A 26488-nucleotide genomic window follows, 5' to 3' on the forward strand; every position below is an offset into this window, starting at 1 on the left:
AAGAAATAAAGAATCTTGCAAAAGTTACATTAAGCTGCTTAAATTCAAATTTGTTTTTCTTTGCGCGTACAATTCATTAAAGTCAGTTGAACTGTGCGGATTACAGCCAGTCGAGCAACAGTGAGTCTGGGTGGAAACACTTCTCGCTGGTTTGCACCATTTTGCATCTTTGACACGCTTCTACGAGCCTTAATATTTAAACATACATTAACACATTCACATTTGCATACCTTTTTGTCTTAATAAGAATGCAACGTATCGAAATGAGCAATTAAATACAAAATCACTTTTTCTAAAATCGCCTAGAATATTTTTTGCTAAGCAAATACACCCTTGGGATTATCTTTAATAAACTCTTATCCGCGAGTATTTTCCTCAAATGAAAGCTTGAAATTTTTTCCTAAAAACATCACCTAACTTTTCATGAAGGACAAATTTTTATGATCGAATTTTCATCGAAAGCCTTCGCATAAGTTATGATATTGTCTCATTAAAGAGACTACTACAACAATAGAGACAACCATGATGGAAGGGATGAATTATAGGAAGAAGATTGCGCCCATCAGAGAGTGCGTGACGTCACGTTTGTCGAAATGTGCAGTGTTGCTAACCATTTGCTCTTCGCAATAAATTTAGTGCTTTACCCAAAATGGAAAATTTTTAAGTCTGGTGTTTGTTTCCTACTTTTTATTTCAAAGCTACCGAAACTGTAAGTTAAAAAAAACTGTATTATTAAACAAACGACCGTTAAAACGAGTCAATCTGAGAAGATTTTAGTGCTAATGAAAATTGGTTGATTCTTATAAAATTTGATATTTTGAAAGTGCTACTTTAATTTTTTGCTTCTTTAAAGGTTATGCAAGAATATTAAATGTTCTTCCCTCAACTCTTCCTAAGATTAAAAACCTTTTTACACATTTTAAAAATCGTTTGAATTTACTGAATGCGAATTAAAACCATAGAGGTGTAATCGTTTCTTCCGTACACATTTATTTAAAAATCGCACATTTTAAAAACAATTTGTCACGCATACAAAGTTCTTAAAGTAATTCAATAAAAATTTGATATTTTGTTTTCTTTAAACGGGCATTTTAGTGCATTTTTATTTCCAAAGCTAGGCAACACTGCAGTAGCTTTAAATTAAAAAGAAGAAAAAACACCAAACTTAAAACTTTTCGCATTTTGGGTATAAAAAAACAGAATTTATTGCGAAGAGCAAATGGTTGGCAACACTCAGCTAATATGCCGTCACGCACTCTCGGATGGGTGCAATCCCGTTTCTATCATTCTTGAGAAACAACTGTACATTCATCAATTGCACTGCCCCATGGCGGAAGTGATCGTTCAAATGATAAATAAATAAAAATATTTAAAGGCTCCTGCTATGCACTTTATTTTTACAAAACAGTCAAATAAATTTAAAGGAGTTGCTTCCAGCATAAGGGACGATTAGCAGCATTAAATATAAATTATAAACCTTTAGTCGTCCTAAGTAAATACAATACAAGTGGCAACACATAAAGGGAGTCAACCATTCGTTGCGGTTGATGAAGAGCTTAAGATACTCGTCACAGCAGTCAACTGAGGATGCGCCTGCTCATGTAGCTTTGCATTGTATTATATTAAAGTGGATTTTCTTTCGCCTTTTTTGCTTTAGCTTTATGTTTGAACTTTTTCAGCGCAGTGTTGAAAACAATGCTTCGCTCATGGTTAAAAGGTAAAATCTATTTCTAACCTGAAGTGAGTTTGCAACACAGGCACAGTGGGCATAAATTGTAAACTTAAGTTGCCCTATGGAGATAATATTGTATTGAAGGTAGGCGAGGACATCTTGAAGCTAGCAAACACTTGGAAGATGCAGTAAGTCGGGAATGGTGTATCATTATTACTGACGTATGTATATAAGAGTATATGCAGTCTGCGAAAAAGCTACTGCTCTCTAAATGGAACTGAGCAAAATTATTCCTTATTCAAAGTGTGAAAAAATACTTAAACTGATCAATTTCCAAATGGTAGAACCTATTATTCAGCAATGAGTAGAAGTTCTACTTAATTAAGGGGTTAGGGGTAGTCAGAATTTTCAAAAAATCGAGTTTTTTTTTTTGCATTTTCTTAAAGTATAATGTTTTAAAAATATTGTGTAAAAATTTGAAGTGAATCCGACAAATACTTTTCAAGTTATTCAACAATTAACAAAGGGCGCTCGGCCGCTCCGGAGCCGATAGCAGAACTTTAAATGTGTTTTTCTCAAAACTATGTTTTTCAAACTGGTGAACACTGTAACTTAAAAACCGCTACGTAGATTTCAATAAAGTTTATACAGCTTTTGAAAAACATAAAAAACTTGTGCCTGATCGAAGGATTTTTTTTTTTTCAAAAATTTCGATTTTTTTTTAACAATTAACTGTTGGTTTTTTCCCGAAAATCTGAAAAATATTTCCTGAGGCCGCCATTTTGTTCATTTTGAAAAAAAAAAAAAAAAAGCTTCGATCCGGCTCGAGATTATCTATCAATAAAAATAATTTTTCTCATCCGATTGGTTTTAGATGAATCTGCAAGGACTTGTGATGTTCACCGCAAGGGACTTCTGGAGAAACGGGCTTCACACAAACAGCGATAACTTTTGCAATTATTAATTTTTTTTTTGAAATTTTGGTGAAGTCAAGTTAAAACATGATGTTTTTATGCTATGTTTTTATTTTTGTTAAATAAATTAATTAAGTAGCAAAAAAAAATTCGTGAAAATCATCATTTTTTCGGGCCTCTGACTACCCCTAACCCCTTAAATAAGTATGGGCCGATGATCCCTCCAGCTCATAGGCCGCACCAAACGGTTGTTTTCAATGGGTGTAATGGCTCTTCTTGAATGGCTTCCGGTTGCTCTTCAGCCCAAATATGAAAATTTTGCGTATTGACGTAGCCATTAAGCCAAAAATGGGACTCATCAGTGAACGGTTATGTACACCATAAATTGGCCTGAGCGCTCGATTTGTAAGTGTGGTTAAGCGGGAAGTCTTTCCATGATGAAATATCAATGAATACTAAAAAAGAAGTATGTATTTAATTAGTTTGAAAATTGTCTTGCGTGATCTGTCAAACAAGTCCTAAAGTCCATTCCTTAAAGTTCCAGTCAACAATAAACATACAAACTAGTAAAATGGAAGGAACTACTGGACAAAAAACTTTTCTTCAAGCGAAATAAGAAATTTGGTGTGCTTGGTGCGGGTCACTGCTAGGTGCCTCCATTTGTGGAACAACATAAAAACGCATGTCACAAATAGGAGGGCGAGCTCGAACAAACACCCAAAAATGGTGTAAGCGCCAATATATATACAATATATATATTTATATATATGTATATATTTCTTTGAGCTGTTTAATAGAAAAATATATCTTATATCTTAAATGAAGTTTGTATCGATTATCGATAAATACTAGTGAATTAATTTTTGCTGAGATATTCAAGTTTTTAGATAATTGAATTTTAGCCCATTTTAAACTTCACAGAAGTGCATCTTTGAAAAACTTTGCAGTTTACTTAGAGCTCAAATTATATTGTACACGTACGTTGAAATTTTTTATACAATTTTGCAAATAAAAACTGTACAGCAGTGAACATTGCGTTACATAACCCCGCGTTTTTGAGTAGAATATTATTTCCGCAAAATGATGCACGGAAAATTCGCTAAATAAATTTAATTTTTAAATAATTTTTCCTTTAAGTTTTTTTATCTCTTTTTCCGTTATTTTGGAAGGTATCAAACCAAAAAGAAACTTCCTATATGCGGCACACTGTCTGAAGATAAGCTTGTTCGTGCACAAAATACGCAAAACTTGGCGCTCTTTTATACAACAAGGCACACACTTAAATTGTATATACAACATATTATTTATATACGTAATTAAAAATGCAGATATTCTCGTATGAAGTCATGAATTACTATAGATATAAAAAAGAAAAATTCGCTGCCGCTTTTCATGATGCTTTTAATTATATGTATGGGCGCTGCTGATGGCGTTAGTAACCTTGTGCGGCAGATGAACAAGTGCAAGTTATTATTTGTATGAAAAACATACCTTTGCCTTTTGTTGCTAGGTATTATTATCTCCATTGTTTAGGAGCTGAACTTTTACTAAAAATGCTCATATTACAGAAACTGTGTGCTACAGCACAATGGGGTGGTGAGGGCATGGCCAAATGCTGAAGTGAAGACAGTCACATTGCAAAACATATTTCAAATTTTCGTATCTACTAAACAATGTACTTAACTATGCATAAAATACGTATAAAAAATGCTTATAATTTTGTTATATTCATGTACGTTTTTTATAACAAATGTAATATTACCCATGAATACCTTTAGTTTGTAAGAGAGCTCGGATTTCCATTGATGAGTAAACTCACAGCACAAACAGTCATCCCTTACCTGGGGCATTGCCTCATACTTACCAATGATTCATGAGCCATAAGTCATTATTTACTTGTCGTTTTTTATTTTGGAAATCAATATTGCTACAGCATCACTCACATGTACATATGTTTATGCATATTTTTCACTTTCAGAAATTGGAACAAGAAAAACATGTTTTGCGTCAAAAGCTCGCCATTGCCGAAGAGGAGAGCGATCAGCGTGTTCTCGAGCTGCAATCTGATCTCAATGAACTCAAAGATAAATTACAAGCACAAGAAAATGCAATACGTCAAGCAGAAAAAGAGAAAACTATACTAATTGACGAGTTGACACATCAAAATGCACGCCTCACTGAGCAAATACAGGAAGCGCACGCCACCGAACTGAAATTAATGTCTCAGATACAGGAACTAAAGGATCAGTACAATTACAGAAACACCAGTTTGCAAGTGAGTAGACAATTTTTACACATACAAGGTGGCAGAAAATTAATCACCCTATCGAAAGATTTATAATTTCTGCAAATGGTGTCGTACATCAGTCATATTTGACACTTATGAACAAGAGAGCTGCAATATGCGAATGTGTGATAATTTGGGGCCATCTTCTAGATTGTTCAATATGAATACAATTTATATATGGACTTTATAATAGTACTTTTATGAAACATCGTTTTTATTATAATAAAGGAGCTAAACGTTTTTTCACAGTAACATACAAGGAAATAAAAATTATGCATTTTTGCAGGTCTCCGAACTTTTCTGCTCCGGTTACGGTGCCTTCAAAAACTGAAGTTAAGCAAAGTACAAAGTAGCCAGTCCAATCAATATCTTTGCATGAGTATACATGGTCATAATCGAGGTTTAATTTACCTCTGCCTTTGATGCACTACTGCTGCTTGTAGGCTCACTATTTTTACAGGCCACATTACTTCTTTAGACAAAATAATGTTTAAATTTTGCTTAAGATTTTGGTATATTCAGGCCTTTGTACATTTCCTAGAGAAGGGAAAACCTTAGTAACTTTGTGAAGATGATCTTTGGTCCGTAGCTATAATGATTTTTTTTTATTTACTCTTCATAGTTCATCAAAAGTTCAATGAAGAGACGGTCCAACTTCATTAATAGAATAAATTAGAGATTTTGGGCTTTAAGAGTTTTCTGAAAAGAGGACGAAAATTAATGAGTATGGACTGAACTTGATGAATTTGAACTACCTGCATTCAATAGCTCGAAAACTGCTAGAGTAGCTATTAAGAGCATCAATAGTTATTAATAGACTCAAATTGAATTTCTGCAGTGTATCGCATTCGTTTTGACCATTACGAATAAAAAATGACGAAGGTACTGAAATTTTCAAAGTCGAATTTACTGTTCCTCACATGTACACTCTAGGCCTTTTATTACATAGTTCAGAGCCCGCATAAGGATTTTTGAGGAGCTGTAGCCGTGAGGTAGCGGTAACGGTTGTTCGAATTTTCAAAATTTCCAAGAACGTACCTCAAATATCTCAATATCTTTATATTCAACAACCCTGCCATTTAAAGTATTGTCTATGTAGTTGGAAATGTTGAATGGATTCACCAAAGGATCGTGATAATGTAGAGACACGAAGATTTGCAAAAATATTAGTTTGGGGAAAAAGAAATCCATTATTTTCCTCGGTAGCTGGCTACAGTGATCGATATCTCGTAAAGTATCGATCAATTAATTTAAAGTTTATTCGCATGGTCAAACTGATGTTGTTTTTGATGTTTTTGGTTTGTTCCAATGTGAGTTACAGTGTGTTAACAATGGAAGTCAACAAAGAGAAAATTCGGGGAATTTTAAAATTTTTCTTTGACAAAGACGGAAATGCATGCCAGACCGCTGAAATTGTGAATGGTGTTTTTAGTGCCTATACTGTAACAGCTAATTACGTACAATTCTGGTTTTGTCGACTCCGTCCAGGCATTTTTGATGTTAAGAAAAAGTCGATAAAACCACAGAAATAGTCGAAGCTAATCGGCATGTTAATAGTCGTAGCATCGCCCAGGAGATAAAGATCGAATAAATAATAGATTTATTTTCCCCCAAACTAAATTTCTTTGCTAGGCATCACAATGGCACTTTGTAGCGATATACTTTAAAACGAAATTTAACTAAAAAATTTCTAATAAAACTTAATGAATTAAATATATACGAGGTTTCGCACCATGAGTCTGTTTTCTACTTCTATAAGCTATTTTTTCGTTTCTAGGAGGTCGTTTTATTTCGACCGTAGACCCAAGGGCGAACTCAATATAGGAGCACAAAAAACACACCAAACATAATATTTTGTCTTTTACTTATTTAGTATCGAATTTATTGAATATTACAAAAACTTACAATTCAATTTCAAGTGCAAACCAGACAGATATGATTAAAATATACGATCTAAAATTTAACAACAGCTATTGATCACGAGATGTTTTATTCAAGAATTATTTATGTATAGGGTTATTCAATAGGTACGCTTCAACTTTTTTCCGATAGGGAGGGCGAACGACGCAATATTTTTTATTTTTCGCTTGTCATTTGTAAACTTCATTAGTATACATTTCATCATGGAACGCTACACACTTGAGCAACGATTGCAAATCGTGCAAATTTTTTATGAAAATAATCGTTATGTTGCTGCTACTTTAAGAGCATTACGGCCATTTCACGGTCCATTTAATAAGCCGTCCCGTTTTGGGATTATGTGAAGTCATTGGTCTACAGTAACAAGCCGGCGACGATTTGTGAGCTCAGAGCCAATATTGAACGCTAAATTGCTGGAATTTCGGTCGATTTATGCAAAAGAGTGGTCGAAAATTGGGTTCAACGATTGGACTTCGTAAAACGTGGACGCGGTGGTCATGCAAAAGAAATCGAATTTCATACTTAAATGTATATGTTCAAACTCGATAATAAAAAAAAAATTAGTTAAAAAAGTCAAACCGTTTGTGTTCTATTCAAAAAAGTTCAAAAGTTGAAGCGCTCTTACTGAAAAACCCTATACATATGCAACTATATTATATGTATGCAAACAAATATGAGTTCTTGCGGAGATCGAATGTCCTTTATAATTGCATAGCAAAGAAAGCTGACTGCATTGCCACAACACGACTGAGGGTAAATTCAATGATTTTTAGACATCTGTGTGGGTAGGTTAAAATAGACGGTCTACTTTTATAAATGATTCACTCGGTGGCCACAATCACTCATCGGGGTGTGGTCCAAAATATTTGCCCAGTCTCTGTATGCCCAAATTTTTTGGTCCAATCTGCCCTTCTACCTAAGGGCTGCACAAGCTTTGTATGTCTTCCAAAAATGGTTCCCAGGATATCTGAAGTGCATTTCGAAAGTGTTGAATTGGCTCCTCATATTTATATTTATCGAAATCGTTTGCGAGATTCTGAATCTGACCTGTATATGACCACTTAATTGTCCAATGAACTTTTGTTGAAAATCTACTTATATACCTATATTCGTTATTGAAAGTCTCATCGCGTTCCGAGCTCTTCTTTTGTCGCTCATTTACAAGGGTGAGCGCAATTTCAGACTAGTTAGCTAAACTTCTCTCCTATTTTCTAGGAATACCATTGTTCTCTGGATACTGTTGAAGTGATTGTAGGAATCTTCGACTTTCTTCTGCATTGGGAATTGTCTTATGGGACTGAATTTGCTTAATTTTTGTGGTTCTTTTACCGTTGGAGAATGCTAAACTTTGGTTTCTTAGATTGGCTGAAAAAAATTGTTTTTTGATAACTTGAGAATGCAACAATATTTGATTTATCGATGGGGCAGCTTGCGTATCCGATTTACTTTTCAAAAATAGAGCATTAAAATGAGTAGAGAGAAAAATATTGAATGATTTATTAACATTTCATTTGGTATGTTTTTTTTTTTTAATTTTCCAGGAACACGTCCACAGTCTGGAATCTATCAAAAGCGAGTTAAACCTCACTACAGAAAAGCGCCATGATCTTGAAAAACGCTTACAGCACGCACAGGAAGAGAAAGAATCGCTGACGTCAGCACTTGAAGAGGCTTCGGATAGAATACACATGCTAGAGAGGCACGCTCGAGAGCAGGAAACCAAATTAGAGGTAACAAAAGAGGCAACCATAAAAGGGTTAATTTAAGAGTGCAGAAAACTATTTTCATCGAGATATCGTCGTATTTCCTGCACTTAAAAGTGGACCATTCATCTATAAAAAATTATTTTCTATTTTATATTCAATTTTTACAAACGCAGTACATATATAAAAAAAAATTATTAGAGGTTTATTTTACTTCATAAGGAATAATATTTTAAATAGAACAGTCCAATTATTCAGTTTTTTATAGTGTAACCAATCAAACAACAGTTAGCAAATCATAAATTGTTACATTGTTTTTTTCTATATATATATTTTTTTTTGTTCTTTTAGCTGCGAAATGCTGTTAATTTAGTTTTTGTTTTTTATAAAAACGGAAATGAGATGATGAAATTTCTTTTACCTTATCGAACTCTTCACACGAAATATTATTGTATTATGTTTTTCGGACTTTTTCTTTTCTGGTATTAAAACCAAAAAAAAAACAAGAAAGCCCAAGTACTGATAGCGGAGCGATTTGTGCGCAGTTTCTTCTGTTGAAATAGATTTTGATATTTATAATAAAATAAATAAAAGATGTTATCATTTACACTGAGGAAATTCTTATTAAATTCTTATTTACAGACTACACTACAAGCACTTGAGAGATCTCAGCGTGAAAATAATGTACTTAGCGAGCGTTTGGGAGCGGTAAATTTCTTATTTAAAAAAAGGAAATTCTCTTTTTAAACCACTTATTTTTTGCAGGACTCGAACTCTAGTGTGCATGGCAAAAAATCTTTGCAATTCGAAATGGAGTGCGACGAGGACGACTCCAGTTTTTCTGATGGTAAGCCCAGTCAAATATGTATCGAGGCGCGTTCAGTCTACATACAACTAAAATCGCTCGTGGATTCATTAAAAATTGGACACGATGATGATTCAGGTAACTAAAAAAACTCAACGATTAAAATAACAACTCTTCAAAGCAAAAACAACTAATTGAATCCCACCATTGCAGGCTTAAATTCAGACATATCGCTAGACTTGGAATCTATGGATAATACGATTTCATCGTCAAGCCGCACCGAAGGCGGCAATCATACTGATGCTATTGAGTTTCGTCCCGGCATGCTCTCGGCCATGTCTGATGAGTTGACGCGCCTACTGTTGAATCTCGATGCCGGAAACTTCAGAAAAATGCTCGATCAGACGCGTAACCTTGTGCTGGAGCAGGAGGATGAAATCAAACGTAGTCATCAATTGATACAACAGCTGGAATCTAAAGTAAGGGAATTAAATGTGACATAATTTTATAAACGATTTTTCATTTCATTGCTTTTTCTTCGCCAACCAGCTCACTGTCACTGACGTCGAGTTGCAGAATGTGAAAGAAGAGCGCGACCAGGCGCGTGGCGATCTGGTGGACAATAGCGATCGCGACGAATTGCTGGCCAAAGCACAAAAGGAACGCGATGCGGCGAATGAACGACGCACAAAAGCTGAAATAGACTTGGCTAAAACGCGTGTGGACTTAATGCAGGCCAACAGCCAGTTGCTCGAGTCCATACAGCAGAAAGTTGAATTGTCGCAACAATTGGAACAGTGGCAGGTAAGGGAGAGCGCGTCATACAGAGGCGAGAATAACTGAATGCAAGGGAATTTTTTTAAATATTTAGAATGTATTTTAAGTACTTTTTTGGTATCTAAAAAATATATATATTTTTCATGCTTTAACCAAAGCCATGTAAAGCAAACTTTCATTTTATACAAATTTTGGAAAAAATGTTCATCTACATTTTATTTGAGTTAATCGAAAAATTTTGGGTACGCAGTTATATGACTTATTTATTTATAATTTTCGTAAATAACTGCAGCGGCTGAAAAAATCGTATTAATTCTCTAATAAAATTTAGATTCTTTGAAGTTTCACAATTTTTATTCAAAATACGGCTCTTAACACCTATTTATGAAAAATTACATCCATCAAGAGCACGGCCATAGGTAAAATTCACCAAACATTCGATTCATGAATGCCTAATTCCAAAGAACGTCGAAATATCGGTCTTGATATATTTTAGTTGTTGCAATATTTTAGCTGCTTAAAACGTGCACTTGTTTTACCAAAATTGCATGGACCACACGAGTATTACAGCATACACAAAAATTACCTAAAATTTCAGATTAAAAAACTAATATAATTTTGTTTTTTAATATTTTTAAATTTTGAAAGACGAGAAATACTTATTTTTGAATAACATAAAAAAATTATTGTAAAATCGGAAAATATTGTAAAAATTAAAAAAAAAACTCCATACACTCAGTTATAGAAAATTACGCGCATATTTGAGTTATGTAATAGGATACAAAGGGAGTGGAATAAAGGAACAATTACTGTTGTAATTAAAAAAAAACCAGGAAAACTATTTTATCACATTTATCATTTTCATTATTTTTAAAATGTATAATGTACATTGAGCACTAAAGCAGAGGCTCCCATTTTTTTTTTTGTTTTTTTTTGTTGTATTGCAACTTCTTTCACAGAATTAATTGTTTCCAAAAAAGATGAGACCTCGCAATGCCTTCGCAGACGTTAAATGACTTTATTGATTACTTAAATACAACTCTCAAGACTAGAATTGTTATTATTAATTTTATTATTATTATTATCACTATTACTACTAGAAAATACTAGCAACACCTTCATTGAGAGAAAGAATAACAAACCTCATTTCTAATCTTTCTCCAAATTTAATTCGACTTGATTACAAGACCAGTTTCACATCATTTTTTTAAAAGAAGCTGCAGAGCTGTAATACTGGGTATAGAATATACAAGGTGACCTTGTCGGAAGATTTATAATTTTTGCAAATGGCGTCATACGTCAATCATATTTGACACTTGTAAACTAGACAGCTTAGACAAACAGCAAAAACAAACAATGCAGTGTGTAAAGATAAAAAAAAGATTTCCATCACTTATAATAACTTTTTAGTAATTTTATTTAGTAAAAAAGCAACTCAAGAACAAAATTGGATGAATATTTTGAATAGAAAAATAGGAAAAAGAAGAATTCTGTATTTGTGAAATCGTAGTTTTAGGCTCACTGGATAGTGCCAACGAATGGAAAGAGTATTCAAAGTGCAGATGAAGACGATGGCAATTGTAATAGCTTCCCAATATTAAAGAATATTTTTTATTAAATATTTCATCAAAATGGGTGGTGAGTAAGGCTTTCTTGCAAGTCACATTTCATAACAGGAGGCCAGTCAGTATTTGCTTGCTACTTTTATATTTTTCTTATCCACAATAGCAACTGCCTTTGAGTCGAAATTAATGCAAGCAAATTTTTCTATCGGAAATTACAATAAGTAAATAGAAAGGTACTGAGGTTCAGTTCAAATATCTGTGTATGAAATATCAGATGATATAAAAAGTTTTTTCTAACAGCGGTCGTCTCTCGACAGGCAATGGCAAATCCTTGACTGTATTTCTGTCATGAAAAAGCTCCTCATAAGAACCATTTGCCCTTCGGAGTCGGCTTAAAACTGTAAGTGCCTCCATTTGTGAAATAACATTAAACCGCACGCCACAAATAGGAGGAGGAGATCGACCAAACACCTAAAAGCGCAAATTAAATATTTTTTTATTTATATAAACTTCGATACTTCCACTAAAATTTTTTTTTTTTTTTAATTCATTTTTTTATAATAATATATTTTTTTCTTTCTGTCCTTACCAAAATCTTAACCTAACTTTTTTCATTCCACAGATGGACATGCAGGAGCTATTGCAGGACCAAATGCGCTCCAAATTAATTAACAATCGGAAAGTGGCATCGCCTGCGCCTGCCAGTACAAATACAAGCGCAGCTTCAGCATTGGCGAAACGTGTGTCCAACTACAAGTTCTGGAGCTTATTTCAACGGTAAATTGAGCACATTCTGGAAATTCTACGCTACTATAATTATACTAATGTAAAAGTCTAACATTTTTTGTATGAATGCAAATATTTTTTTTATGATTATTTTTTAATATTTATATACAAACAGTTACATAGCAAAAATTTATATGTATATGTATGCACGTATGTTGTAACGTAAAAAAGACAGAATGGAAAATACTTATTGCATTTTTATACATTCGCTAGTGTAATTACACAAAGTAAAAAATAAAAAGTGAGAAATAAAAAAGGAAAAATAAAAAATGGAAAATTAACAATTTAAAAAAATGAAAAATAAAAAATGAAAGATTAAAAACTAAAGATATAGATAAATATTTACTTTACCTAATGTTAGACGCTGATTTTTGTGAACATAAAATTGTTGGAAACTTGGCCTTGAGCCGTTGTGTTTCGCATACGCTTTATTAACTTTAATTGATAGAAAACAAAAGAAAATTCAGCAAGAAAAGACACTAATCGTACACTATTTAATAAAAAATTATTAAAAAATAAAAAAAAAATATTAAAAATACTTTAGTATTTAAGTTGCAAAATTTAAATGAGAAAACAAGCAATTCAAAATTGAAAACTGTGCAATAGCAGCACTTTAGTCAACCACATTTCCAAATCCCAAATAACGTGTGCAACTCAAGCGCCCAAAGAACACATATCGCTATGGTCCAAAACGGGGCATTGCTGCAGTAAAATTTATAAGGACACCCTTCTTTTATTGTTTGTTTTCCGCACTTAATTAATTCATGAACCGTAAAACACTAATACACAATACGTATTAATACTTATTAAACAAGAAATAATTTATATAAAAATAATATTTTAAATAAGAAAATTCAGTTTAACAATATATTAGTGAAAATGTAAACCATTTTAATTATATAATATATGTAGGTACATGCATACATACATACATACATACATATATGTATATTAGTTATAAGTCTCTTAAGTGCATTAAATAGTCACCATTAACGTTCGATCGGCGTGATTGGTGATGTGATTGGTTGATTGATTGGTTGATTGTAAACAAGTATAGTTGATGGCAGCGGTGACGCAGGAGAATGTGTAACACAAGTAAAACAACAAAGAAGGATATTTCACAAAAAAATTATTAAATCTTAAAAATGGAAACAGTGAAATAACGAAATGAAAATCAATAGACAACGGGAAAGTTAAGCTTTAATTTCACGTACTTGCCTTAACGCTGACAATGAATCAAAATTTTAAAGTCAAAGCTAAAATCTTGTTTAAAAAGCAAATAAAATTGTGCAAAATCTTATTTTATTATAGATTTGTGTAAAATTAATGAACATATACCTACCTATAAATAAATAAATCTTATGATTTCATTCAAATAGGAAAACTAAATTGAAAACTTTTTATTATTTACTCGAAAGCGGTAAGTCTCCTTATATAGCCTTGAAGCTTGAAGTTTGTTTTTCAGCCAAGGTTTCAGTTAAAGCCGAAAATTTTGACAAGTGGGTTTTCATTAGCCAAATGGGGTTTTTTTTCTTGATTGGCACGATAATCGCTTAAGCGGTTCTCGTACTAACCGGCGTCAGTTGGACACACCACATAAAGACAAGTCCAAGACTTTTTTCTTCCTCTGCTAGCACTAGCTGGTTAAGCTTTCAGAGCCGGAGCGTTTCTATCCATTCGTACAACATAACCCAGCCTACGGAGCCGCTGGATCTTCATTCGCTGCGCTATGCTACCGTAAAGCTCATAGAGCGCATTGTTCCATCGCATGCGAAAATCCCCGTCGCCAACATGCAAAGGCTCATAAATCTTCTGTAGAATTTTTCTCGCGAACACTCCAAGGGACACCTAATCGAATGTTGCCATCGTCCAAGCTTCCACGCGTATAGTTTTGTTCGTCGAGAGAGAATTTCACTACTCGATTGACTACTTAGTAGTGTACCAAGGCGAATTGAGTACTATAGGTGACGCCTTCCCGAAACAGTTACTTTATTTTTCTCGAATTTTACAAGCTCCACGTCAATTCCCTTTCCAATACAAAACAAACAAAAGGAGGAGTGAGATTTTAACTAAACCAACTAATGAAAACGAAGTGCCGCGCATTATATTGTGAATGCACAAATTAATATAATGCCTCCAAATGCCTCATCCTCTTCACAAACAAGTAATTCCCCTTCCTTTTGTTCGTTTATTCATGGAATCTGACGACACAGCGATCTCGGGCGCAATCAACCTTGGTAGTGTACCATATACTCTTTAAAAATATATTTGCTATGTAAAAACAAAAAAAAATAGTATTGGTTTCTCTTCAAAAGAGCAAACACTTCCATTATTTATGGAACACGATTTCATTTATGTGGCTGCCTCTTCTCGCTTGGCAGTAGCGCAGCCTGTTAAGCAAGTTTTCCAAAAGCTTGTTGCCGATTTCTGTCTCCATCGCACGAATGGCATGCTCAATATTCGCCTTAAAAGCCTGAATCGTTTATGGATTATTTGCGGTCCTTGATCCTTCAAGGCACCCCACTAAAACATCTAGTGGCGTCAAATTGCAGCCCCCAGGTAGCCAATTGAAAGCGCAGAGAAGGCTGATAATACGATTACCGTACTTACCCGCAAAAGATCGATTGTAGCATTGGCTGTATTTTTTCATGAGGAGCTCTTGCATGGATCACCATCCAAATATTGTCCAAGTCTTTGTCTTCAAAATCGTTTATCATGCCTCAGTAGTGCTCACGGTTTACCAAAGTGGCGTTTTCAGCAGTATTTTCAAAGAGAAATTGGTCAATGATGTCACCGCTCCTAAGTCCCCAAATTCAAACTTCAAAACGAGCCAAATACTTCGATGTCACGCCCTCCAGCTGACCTACACTCTTTCGTGTTCTAACTAGCTCGAGAAGTGAAGCGCCTTGATCAGTTGAATCGCTGAAATTTCTGCAAATAAGATCTGCAAAAGTTTGGAGAAAATGATGAATTTCATTGAAAAATTATTTTCAACCATAAAACTCATTTTTGGTCAAGAATGTTTAAATGCAAGATTACGCAGATTGAGGTGGCGTGACTGTCGAAGAGCTGTTTGAGAGAACTTAAAGAAAGATATCAAAATAACGAAGGTTTCTACGCAGAAATGAAAACCTAAGTTAGATTAAAGTAAGTAAGAAAGATAATACAAATGAGAATAGCCAAAAAACAATTGTTTGTTATAAAAATTTTTTTGAAAGTAGCTCAAGCCCTGATTTCGTCAAAATCACTGTGTAGCGGTATCGAGATATGCCCAATATTCAGTATCTAAATCGTGATTTTTGGTTTAAACAAAACATGAGTTATTAGACTGATCAGAAACCCACGTTCGCTTTAAGGGGGTCCGGTGGTCTACAAATTTCGAAAAATCGATTTTTTGTTTTTTCGATGTTTCGAAAGTATAGTCCCTTAAGAATATATGTGAAATTTTCATGCGAAAAAAAACAGCCAATTAAGTAGTATGAGAGCGGTCCGCGCGCCCCTGTACCTCAAATTTTAAACTCATTTATCTTCTAACCACTTTTTTCAGTCTTTTTAATATGTTGTTCACAACATCAATGGCTATTTCAATTACTTCGTTTTTTTTTTTTTATTAAAAAACTGAAAAAATCCGATTTTTAGAGTGTCAAATTCAAACCGCGCCATTTTGTCAAATTTTAGTACGGTAGTAGGTGAAATGGTTAAAGTGCCGGTCTGGCACTCCTCAAGTAGCACTAAAGCCCCGTTTTTTCTAGTATAATTTTTTTTGGATTTGTGTTTCAGGTCCGATTTTTCGGGAGGGTCAACTTCAGCGCCATTTTTAAATAATTAAAATTAAAAAAAAAATGTATTTAAAAAGAAGTTCCTGAGAATACTCTAAATTTTCAAGTTCTAGACCACCGACACCCCTTAAGAGATTCCATGGCAGCTACTGTGTGATGTGGATTGGTTGGCTTTTTTTCGTCGCTGAATATTAATGGTTAATGGTTAATGGTTAATGGTTGTAAAGGGTTAAGGTGTGGCCCTTTAACACTGCGACCATATTGATCTATTGTGCACCCTATGCTGTCTATTGACTGTTAAGTATGCCTATGAATTGTACCAGCTCCTTCTGAGGGAGTGATTGTAGGTCTTCATCTATAAGCATGAATTTGTTGAAAAACTTTTTCCTTCTATGCGTCAACCCCGGACATTTGATGATGAGATGTTCTATAGACTCCTCATCTTCGCAGCAAAATCTGCAGGTGCTGGTGTTAGTTATGCCTAATTTATTTATTAAGTGTTTGTTGCCGGTGAAGTGACCCGTGAGGTCGCCTGTGAGAGTGCGAATGCTCTTTTTGTTTAACGTGAGGGCCATGTTAGCTCTTTTAGCGTTGAAACTTAGGAACTTTTTGGGGTGTCTAAGACCCTCTACATTGTTCCAATGCTGATTTAATAGAGTTTTGGCCCAGTATTTTACTTTTTGTTTTAGGTTGTTTTTGTTGAATCCGAACATAGGACTAGGTCCGATGAAGTTTTCATCTGCCCCTTTTTTGGCTTGAAAGTCTGCCTTTTCGTTGCCGTCATATCCCTCATGTCCCGGTACCCAAATTAATGAAACATTGTTTTTGGATGCCAGATTATTGAGTGCCTTGTGGAATTCTAAGAGGGTTTTTGAGTTGTATGTATAGCTATCTAAAGCTTTTAGAACTGATTGGCTGTCCGAGAGTATTTTAATCTTTACTTTCTTGTGGTTTCTGCGTTGCATGATGTTTACTGCTTCCATTATTGCGTATAGTTCCGCTTGGAAGATAGTGGTGTCCCTGGTGAGAGTGTATGATTTGTGGATTCTGGGCCCCACTACTCCTGCTCCTACACCATAAGGTGTTTTTGATCCATCAGTGTACCATTTTTGTGAATCATCATTCATCCATTTCGGGTTTGTTTTCCACTCGATCCTTTCAGGAAAGGTAACTGTGTATCCTTTTGTGAAACAGAGGGTTGGGTCAATATGGTCTGAAACTTGAGCCATGCTTATGGTGTTTTTGATTTTATTTAAGATATTTAGGTGACCGGTGAGGTTGCCCAATTTGAAATTTTCTTTCATGTGTAGCATGAGTGCTTGCGTAGCTGCTTCTTCTTGGATTGCTATGTGAAGTGGTGGGAGATTAAGGAGTGCTTCCATGCCAGCTGTTGGGGTAGTTCTCATAGCCCCTGTGATGCATAGGCAAGCAAGCCTTTGTACTTTTCCCAGTTTGGTTATCGCTGTTTGTTGGATAGATTGGCTCCACCATACTAGTGCCCCATACAGTATGATTGGTCTAACCATTTGGGTGTATATCCAGAGGGCCATACTAGGGCTGAGGCCCCAGGATCTCCCTAGTAATTGTTTGGTTGTCCACAAGGATTTCGTGGCTTTTTTTGTTATATTCTTTATATGTGATTCCCAAGTGAGTTTTTTATCTAAGGTTAAACCTAGATATTTGACCTCTTCCTGAATATTTTTGTCATATTAAAATAAATGGAACTCGCTACCAGAATTCATTATCAAGCCCAGACTGGACTGTACAGGAAAGAAACTGTTCTTCGTGCTTTTAGATTTTATTTCACGAAATTATTTTATCAGTCAAAATTAAATAGGTACATATAATACTTTATGGAATACAAACCATTATAATCTATTTTTTTTTTATGATTGCTCTAAAAGCACAAATTATCGCCCAAAACGTATGGGCATGATTTCCAAACATCCTTTTGATGCGTTCTTTGTCATGTGTGAATGAATTAATTTTTTCCCTTGGCTGACTCTCTAATATTAAATTTTGGTACGCGATCCTTTCGAGCTAATATTTTAGTTGAAGATTCATCTATATTGACATTGCTGATAACAGTGTTGATGCGACGCTCAATGACACCGACGAAAAGTTTCACATTATGAACCGTTAATACAGTTTTGGTGCTCAACACATTCAAAATCGGAGCATCATTGCAAGATAAAAGCCTTGAAAGTAGAGGAGAGAAGCAAATATTTATATAAATATGGATTGTAAATATACAATACTATACACATTACACAATTCAAATTTGAAGGCATATAATTTAGAAAACTAAAGAAAATCAGTAAGCGACTCACCTAAAAATATCCAATATGCCCTGCAATATTTGATCTAAACGCGTGTGAAGCATTAATTTCCTTTCGCTGGCCTCTGCGGCTGCTGCTTCTACTTTCTCCAGCTCACTATTTAGATAATCCAAAGCTTCTGTCTTCTGTTTAAGCGCCTTTTCTTCGTGTTCGGCTTTTTGTCGCTCTGTTAGCGAAACATCTCTGATTTCAATTGTAATCTTCTTTATAAAGCTTTCAAATGCTTACCAATTTCTTCGCTCAGCTCCTGAGTTGTATCATTTAAAGCCTCCACCTCGTGACTTAACTCGTTGACATAGTTAAATAGTGCGAAATTTTCCTCTTCCTGCCGCTTGAACTGTGCAGCCAAACTGTCGGTGTCCTCCACCGCATATAATTCCTTAATGTCATCTATGATGGCGTGATATTCCTCCAATTGTCTTTCATAATTATCTTTCAAAGCAAGTTTTTTGTTCGCCTCACGTTGTTCCAATTCGGGATTGAAACGCTTCTGACCTTTTATGTCGAAGAATTTCTGAAGTTTGGCGTCGTGTTCTAGACGACGTTGCATTTCACGCATTTCCTGAGGGAACAGTGCAGATATTGAATTATTCGAAAATTCTGTTATTTTCCTTTCTAATCTCCTACAGTATTCTATATAGAACTACTTTGCCCCAATAGTTAAGCTACTGATAGAAAATTTGAACATGAATGTACTGAAAATTCGATTGCTTTAAAATTTTGGGAAATAAAACCAACACTCTGCGCATCTTAGTCGTGAGCGCTTATGATCAGTTCAACCTCCGCTGTGAACATAAAAATACAAAAAGGTTGTTCTAACAACAATCGATTTTCGGTAGAATGTAATTCGAGAGTTTTTTAACCCAGACTTTCTTCTGTGGTATCCAAGGAACATTTTCCTTTCAAACTCAAAGTCGGTGAACAGGCGGCTTGCGAGAAACGTTGGTTTTAGTTAAATTCGGTCACCGTAGCCAAAAGAGTTGATGGGTAACTACCATTCGAAGGGTTCGAAACCCCGTGCACGAAACACCATTTGATAGAAAAAAGTTTTTCTAATGGCGATCGCTCGTCGGCGGATATTGGCAAACCTTCCAGTGTATTTATCAGAGTTAAAAACTTATTCGTAATAATATTGAGCTAAAATATATATATAAAAAAGTCCATGCATCAAACGATAGGACCTCAAAGTTCAAATACCTGTATATGCATAATTTTATCGTTCTCGCTTCGATCCTTCAGGACTTGTAGTTTGTTGCAAAGCTCCTCGCGCAAATCAAACGCCACGGTAGACTGGTCTATTAACTCAATTATATATTTTTTCCCTTCGTTAAACTGAGTCACCATTGATTGCCACATCTCGTTGAAATTTGCGCTACAAATATAATAAAAACCACGAATTAAAAAAAAATTGCCGCAATCTTTAGCTAGGAATGTCCAATATCGCGAACCAAAAAGAGCATTCAGACTGCATAACCTTCAATAATTGTACTGTTTACACTTTATTTTATTCCGCTATAAATCTACCCGACCAACAAAAAAACGAAAGTAGACGCTAAATGTTAATCTTTTTTTTCGAATTTTTTTCTATTTTTAGCGAAAGCTCAGTATCCTCGCTGCCCGACGGGAAAATTTAATCAATCTGTATATAGTTTGGACTTGATAAATTTTCCTCTAAAAATTTGCCCACTTTCTACCTTTGGTTTCAATCGCCGAAGAAGGAAGTACAATAATTAATTGAAACCCGTGTAAAATATACCCAAGCGACTGTGGTCAAATAGTCTCATTTATAATTATAAATAAAACCTTCTATTCGGGAGGGATCAACAAACTAGAACAGCGTTTATCGAAGTGCCTAAAAAGAGAATATGTCGAAAAACAAAAAAGGTTTACCCCTAACAGTTAAGTAGTTTTTATTTTTGCAGAACTTTTTAAACAAGCCTCATAGGTGGCAGAGTCACAGAGCGTACTCTGATATCTTCAACATAAAACCCGTCTCTGGAAAATCGATTTGGGAACTTACACTGTGTAGACCGAGATAAAAAATTGTTCCAACTAACTTGCGACAATGAAAATACATGAACGAGAACGCTCCAGCAAGGCAAATCTATGAAACGGTAACCCAAAAAGTAAGACGAGGAAGAGTAAGATCACATCTCTGATAGAAGGGCCAAGTGCTGCAGGAGTTGTCAGCACTCGAGATTTCTGGCTGGCACCAACGAACGCAGGACAGAAACACCTAATCCGCTATTTTGGATTCGACCAAAACCGACATGCGGTTGTAGCGCCACATATGTAAGTAAGTAAGTAAACATAACCCGGTCATACCTTTTCACTCTAAGATCAAAAGCAAACCACTGTTATTATTATGTTATTCCTTTAACATTCATAATGCAACAGGCAAAGCCAAGAATTCTAAGGAAAGCTCCTGCCATAACGGTAGGAAAGGAATGTCAGTGTGTGTTATTTTCAGAATTAGGTGAAGTTTCTTATATCAATCGACTTTTATCATCTGGATTAAAGAAAAGTGGGATTTTATCTATATTTATACGTTAGTATCACTAGATTGAAGTAATCGGGGAAACTGTTTTCGCCTGGTGTTGCACGTGCAGGTCTTAATATTTCAATCTAGGCATTAGCATCGCAATGCAGAGTCGCCAATCCGCAAGATTTTCTCCCGGAGTTACATATATACGCGCTGCACTCTAATACCGTGCTTCGTTTGTTCTTGCACTTGAAGCTCAACCGCGAATCTTTTTACGCATAACTCCCTAGCATACTCAGTAAATAGGCATTTTAAAAAATTGTCATGAGTAATTGCAGACTGAATGCCATTCCATTGACATAAAGTGAGGTTTGTGACTCATCCCTACAGAATACGATGTCATCTCTAGAAGACGAAGAAAACACTTTAGCTTAGAGCGGACAAAGGAAGAGTACAAGAATTCTTTACAACCTAATTGGGCAAAGTTGCTTTAACGAAATATTCACGTAGTAGTGATATATTGCACAGAAGCTTAGACAATAAAGCGTCCCTTGGAGTGTTTGAGATTCTGCGGAAGATTTTTAAACCTTTGCACGTTAGTGACAGCGAGTATGGTAGGCACGAGAAAGAAACGACGCGCGAGAAAGGAACGACTGGCGCCACTGTGAAAATTCAAAAAAATCGATTTTTTTCCATAAATTGTTAGTATAACAACTACTGAAGAAAATGTGGTAAACGTTTTAAAGCGAAATTCACTTTATTCCCGATTCTATGTGCACTTAAGTGAGAGCCCGTCGGTTCGGGCCCGTAGCGCTTACGATACGATGCTTTATTTCAAACGCGTTTTTCTCGAAACTACTTTTTTTGATACGGTGGCAACGATTTCTCGAAGACGAATTAACCGATTTTAATTTTCTTTTTTTTCAAAATTTTTGTTATCGCATTGGCTATCGTTGTACGTAGCCGAGATTCAAAATTTTGAAAATAACTATTTTTTTGGACCTGTTGAAAATCAAAAATATGGTGAAAAACTCACATCGAAATGCAAATCACCACCATTTTGTACAAAAAAAAAACAGAAAACGGCTAGGTACAACGATAGCCACTATTGTGTAGATTAATAAAGTTTTTGGTTTTTGATTTCAGATGATTATCCATTGCTGTATCGCTGCCACCAGATGAAGCCATTTTTTTTTAACTCGTTACGTTTATTTACATAAATTTGTCAATTTTCAACATTTTTTAATAAACTTTACATCAACATATTGTAGTTTAATACATATATAATAAATTGCCTTTTGTCCTATCCTCGAATAATCATTCCTACTTCCAAAAAAAAAACTCTCAAAAATCGACTATTTTTTGACTCCCCACAGTGGCGTTCCCCCTTAAAGTCGGCAAAAATAGCTAAAGCGGTTATCGCTCCAATCAAGAAGAAGAAGGAGTAGTGATATGAATACCCATTCATATATTGGACAAGGGAATAAGTTTCCGCCCTTTTTTAGCCAAAGTTACGAATTATTTAAACGATTAAATAATACATGATATTATGTGAAGTATGCATTGGAAGCTACAACTTTACTCCATCTTTCAGGCAGCACACGGATTCCTTTGTCGAAAAACTCCAGTTATTTTGCCTTGATCCATTCATTGAGCCAGCTTGTGATGCTCTCGTAAGAAGTGAACCGTTCTCCAATAAGGGCTGACTGCATTGATCGGAACAGATGGTAGTCCGAAGGTGCAATGTCTGGGGAATACGGCAGGTGAAGCAAGATTTCCCAATTAAATCCCTTTAAATATTTCTGGCCCATTTAGCAACGTGTGACCTGGCGTTGTCATGCTGAAAAATCAGTATGTCATGTCCACCGTCTCATTCCGGCCACTTTTCTTTGAGAGCTCGATTCAAACGCATTAGCTGTAGTCGGTAAGGATCGCCAGTGATGGTTTCAGATGGTTTAAAGAGTTCATAATAGATGACACCCTTCTGATCCCACCAAATGCACAACATAACTTTTAAAGCTTGAATATATTTTCTCACTGTCGATAGGGTTATCATAATAGATCCATTTTTCATCACCAGTGACGAAGCGATGTAGAAAACCTTTTCTTTTCTGCCGTTTAAGAAGCATCTCACACGTCACCAAACGGGTCTCGAAATCCCTCTCCTTCAATTGATGTGGCACCCAGTTACCTGCTTTCTGAACCATTCGCATCGCGTGCAAACGTTTACCGACGGTTGATCTGTCAACATCCAACTCTTTAGACATATCATCAAGGCGTCTTCACTCAATAATTGTTGTAGTTGAGTATCTTCGAATATTTGCACTTACGTCAAAATTACCACTTTGGAAGCGTCGAAACCACTATTTACAAGTTGTATTTGATGGAGCGTGATTACCGTAAATATTGATCAATATACAATACGTTTCAGCTTCTTTAAAAGGTAATAATGAAGCATGACTTCACGCAAATGCTGTTTTTTCCAAACGAATGTAGACATTTTTGACGTCAGTTAAAAAAAAATCTTTACGCTTCAAACGAATGTCTACTACTGCGATCGAGACCTCACACATACACCTTCAAATCACCAGTATATTGCTAGAGTAAACACAAAAATAGTATCAGAGCGACACATCAGGGCGAAGACTTATTCCCACGCTCAATATTTATGTATCTAACCACTCAGTTTCGCTAAATTTTCAATATGTAGAACATACCCCCTTAGGGCGCTACTTCCGCACTTATCAGAACATTGGCATAAATCTATTGTACACCTCACCGATCCTGTAGCATGTGATTTATGGAGTCCCGCAATTTGCAATTCTCAGTCAAAACATCGCTGTACTTTTTATTAACCACATCCAAGCGATTCTCCAACTTGACGACATTCTTTTGCACCTTGCCAATGCTTTCCTTGTAACAGCTATCAGTGACTTCGTTCTTGCGCAAGCCATCGATTTCCTTTTCGACCTACAAAATATTATATAACATAATATTAGACATATTTTTTAAGCGATACTCAAACCATACTATGTAATAACAACCTTCTTAATGTGACCTTCCAGCTCCCATATCTTAACACGTTCGCCTTGCAAAATTTGTTGTAGCTCGACGTTTTGCCTTTGCAAAAAACTCAGTCGCTTTTCTTTCTGCAAAAAATAATAAAACGAAGTTTGGAATTTTGCAAAAAAATTCGCAGATAATACAAATATTATACGCTGAAAGCTAGTGAACCTGGACACACTAGTCTTTTCCGACGGTCCAAAAATATATCGGTCACGGTAGAGTGACTACAAATGCCTATGCATATTGCGGTATTGCTACACTACTCTCAGCGATTCAGATAGAATCAAATACTGCGCTAGCATCATTTTAGAGGTTTGTTTACACCCTTCAGTATAATTTCTCCTAATGTTGACCTTAATCTAACTTTTCAATTTGGTTTTCAAAAGTTTCCCATTTTGACACTCGCTTGTCCTCACGGCTGGAAATTCCATCTAAGTCTGCATAGCTCTGCTTGTGATTTATTACTAACCCAATCAAATGTCATACTATACATGCACACGGTACGAAGCTTGTTACGGGATATACATATATACATATATGCCGTTTCCGAACGGCAGTTATTTTTTATGAGGAGCTTTTTCATGGCAGAAATACTCTCCATTGCCTGCCGAAGGGCGACCGCTATTAGAAAAAACTTTTTTCTTAGCTTTGGTGTTTCACCGAGATTCGAACCTATGTTTTCTCTGAATTCCGAATGGTAGTCACGCACCAAAACATTCGGCTACGGCGGTCGCCCGGGATAAATAGGGATATTCTCAGACCTTCCGAAAAGACTAATAAGTGGAGTCCCAATTACATTTGTATTTTTTCTCGCATGCGTTCCACCCTCCAGTGTGCTAATCTCATCTTTCAACTTTTGATGTTCCTGTTGTAAAACCGTTATCAAGTGGTTTTGTTTCTTTAACTGCCTAGCTTTTTCTTCCAGCAGTCCACGAAGTTCCAATTGAAATGAACGATGCTGGAAAAATTGGCGATAGTATTAATTGTTTTATATAAAAAAATACAAAAATTTAATATTTGAGTTCTTCAATTTACATACTTGTCGTTGCAATCTCTCCAATTCTGCTGCGGCCAACTGATCTAACTCATTTTGATCCGCCATATTGCCTTAGTAGGTGAATAAGTAACCAACCGACTGTTCTTTGAGAATTATTTCCCTTTCAGTTTTTGCTATTCAAATATTTGTATTACTTCGTTTACTTACTATAAATACACCGGTGTTATGGCAATGAAACTCGGTATGTAGACACTTAGCACCGATGGCAACAAGTCTCAATGAATTTGTTGAGCCAGAGAACGATAGACAAATTGTTAGTTCTAAACTAACTGAACTTGCACTGGAAAGAATTGATCAAGAAAACTCATTGAAACTCTTTCTCCGAAATTGGTTTTGGACAAAAGATAAAATTTCCCTGGCATAAAATATCAAAATGATACAAAGTTATTGTTAATATCAGTCAACTCTCGCAAGGACAGTGAAACTAGTGTAAGAATATGTATTTACGTGAGTTGAAAAGCCTTATAATAAAAAGCACGTCATATGTACGAGTATATGTTATGAAGCTAAGTAGAATTTGCGGCAGAAGCATCTGCCCGAGCTGTTTTGTACATGAAGAAAAGTCTAACTCTTGGTTAAGGTATCTTCGTGTAAGAATTATCCAGTAACTAGCCAATAACTTAATTTCCGAGAATTCGCTCTGAAAGGGAATATCAAAAACAGTACATGAACGCAAAACCAGTATAAAATTTACAAGTTTGACGAACAGCTGATTAAATTGTTGGCGGGAAAAATCACAAAAAGTAAAAATTTTCTCAGTTGATCTAACCCATATTAATTCAAAAAAGTAAAGCAAATAAAATGCAAAATAACGAGCTTAGCATAACATGATTTTATTTTTTCCATAATAATTTTCTTCCATTTCATCATCGTTGTTAGATGAAGAGCATTCCATTAGCAATTGTATTGTTGTAGCAATCACGGCTTTCTTCATATTTTCCTTACTTCCATCTTATATTGCCAAATTAGTTAATAACCAAGAAGTACAAGCATAAAACACAGAATAACCTTCAATGCTTTCAATTTGTATTGCGAAAACTGCAGCAACGGTGACTGGAAGCTGTGGTTCAGAAGTGCATAAATCTAAATCACTGGTCGACTCCGATCTTAATATATGACTTCAAATAAACTGTATAAATTGTGTCTAATATATATTTACTTAGTACATTCTACATTTTAATCACAATTTAAATATAGAGCTTTGACTCAATTCGCAAATTTATCTATTTTTTACTTTTACTTATTTTTACTTCACGATCAGCGGTTTTTCTCACTCGCAATTTCTTACAAGTAAAAATTTATCCAATGAGAACTTCCAACTTCCCCTTACCAAAAC

The 26488-nt window shown here is 35.2% G+C and overlaps 2 protein-coding genes across 6 annotated transcripts in view; one reads left to right on the top strand and one right to left on the bottom strand.

Annotated features, from left to right (window-relative positions):
• LOC128860894 (bicaudal D-related protein homolog) overlaps positions 1–13798 on the top strand; it is a 111121-nt gene extending 97323 nt beyond the window's left edge. Inside the window, exons 3-9 of the mRNA XM_054098687.1 lie at positions 4565–4861; positions 8335–8523; positions 9139–9204; positions 9262–9439; positions 9515–9780; positions 9851–10105; positions 12266–13798. Of these exons, the coding sequence (XP_053954662.1) occupies positions 4565–4861; positions 8335–8523; positions 9139–9204; positions 9262–9439; positions 9515–9780; positions 9851–10105; positions 12266–12424 (1410 nt within the window). The 3' untranslated portion in view covers positions 12425–13798. The remainder of the gene's footprint in view (positions 1–4564; positions 4862–8334; positions 8524–9138; positions 9205–9261; positions 9440–9514; positions 9781–9850; positions 10106–12265) is intronic.
• A 4200-nt stretch (positions 13799–17998) lies between these two features.
• Positions 17999–25852, bottom strand: LOC128862402 (coiled-coil domain-containing protein 63). Of its 5 annotated transcripts, none has more exons than XM_054100991.1 (10): positions 25600–25852; positions 25300–25432; positions 25135–25235; positions 24892–25053; positions 24074–24178; positions 23809–23999; positions 19745–19919; positions 18776–19109; positions 18539–18713; positions 17999–18406 (listed from the first exon to the last, which is right to left on the bottom strand). In XM_054100991.1, the coding sequence occupies exons 3-10, from the start codon at positions 25195–25197 to the stop codon at positions 18190–18192; spliced, it is 1422 nt and encodes a 473-aa protein (XP_053956966.1). In that variant the 5' UTR covers positions 25198–25235; positions 25300–25432; positions 25600–25852; the 3' UTR covers positions 17999–18189. The 5 variants fall into 5 exon arrangements, with proteins under 5 accessions (XP_053956966.1, XP_053956968.1, XP_053956965.1 ...); XM_054100993.1 differs by having other exon boundaries at positions 25135–25230; positions 25642–25851; XM_054100990.1 differs by having other exon boundaries at positions 25135–25230; positions 25600–25851.
• Between the last annotated feature and the right edge of the window lie 636 nt (positions 25853–26488).

Source organism: Anastrepha ludens, chromosome 4 (genome assembly GCF_028408465.1).
Source record: "Anastrepha ludens isolate Willacy chromosome 4, idAnaLude1.1, whole genome shotgun sequence".
Lineage (NCBI taxonomy): Eukaryota > Metazoa > Arthropoda > Insecta > Diptera > Tephritidae > Anastrepha > Anastrepha ludens.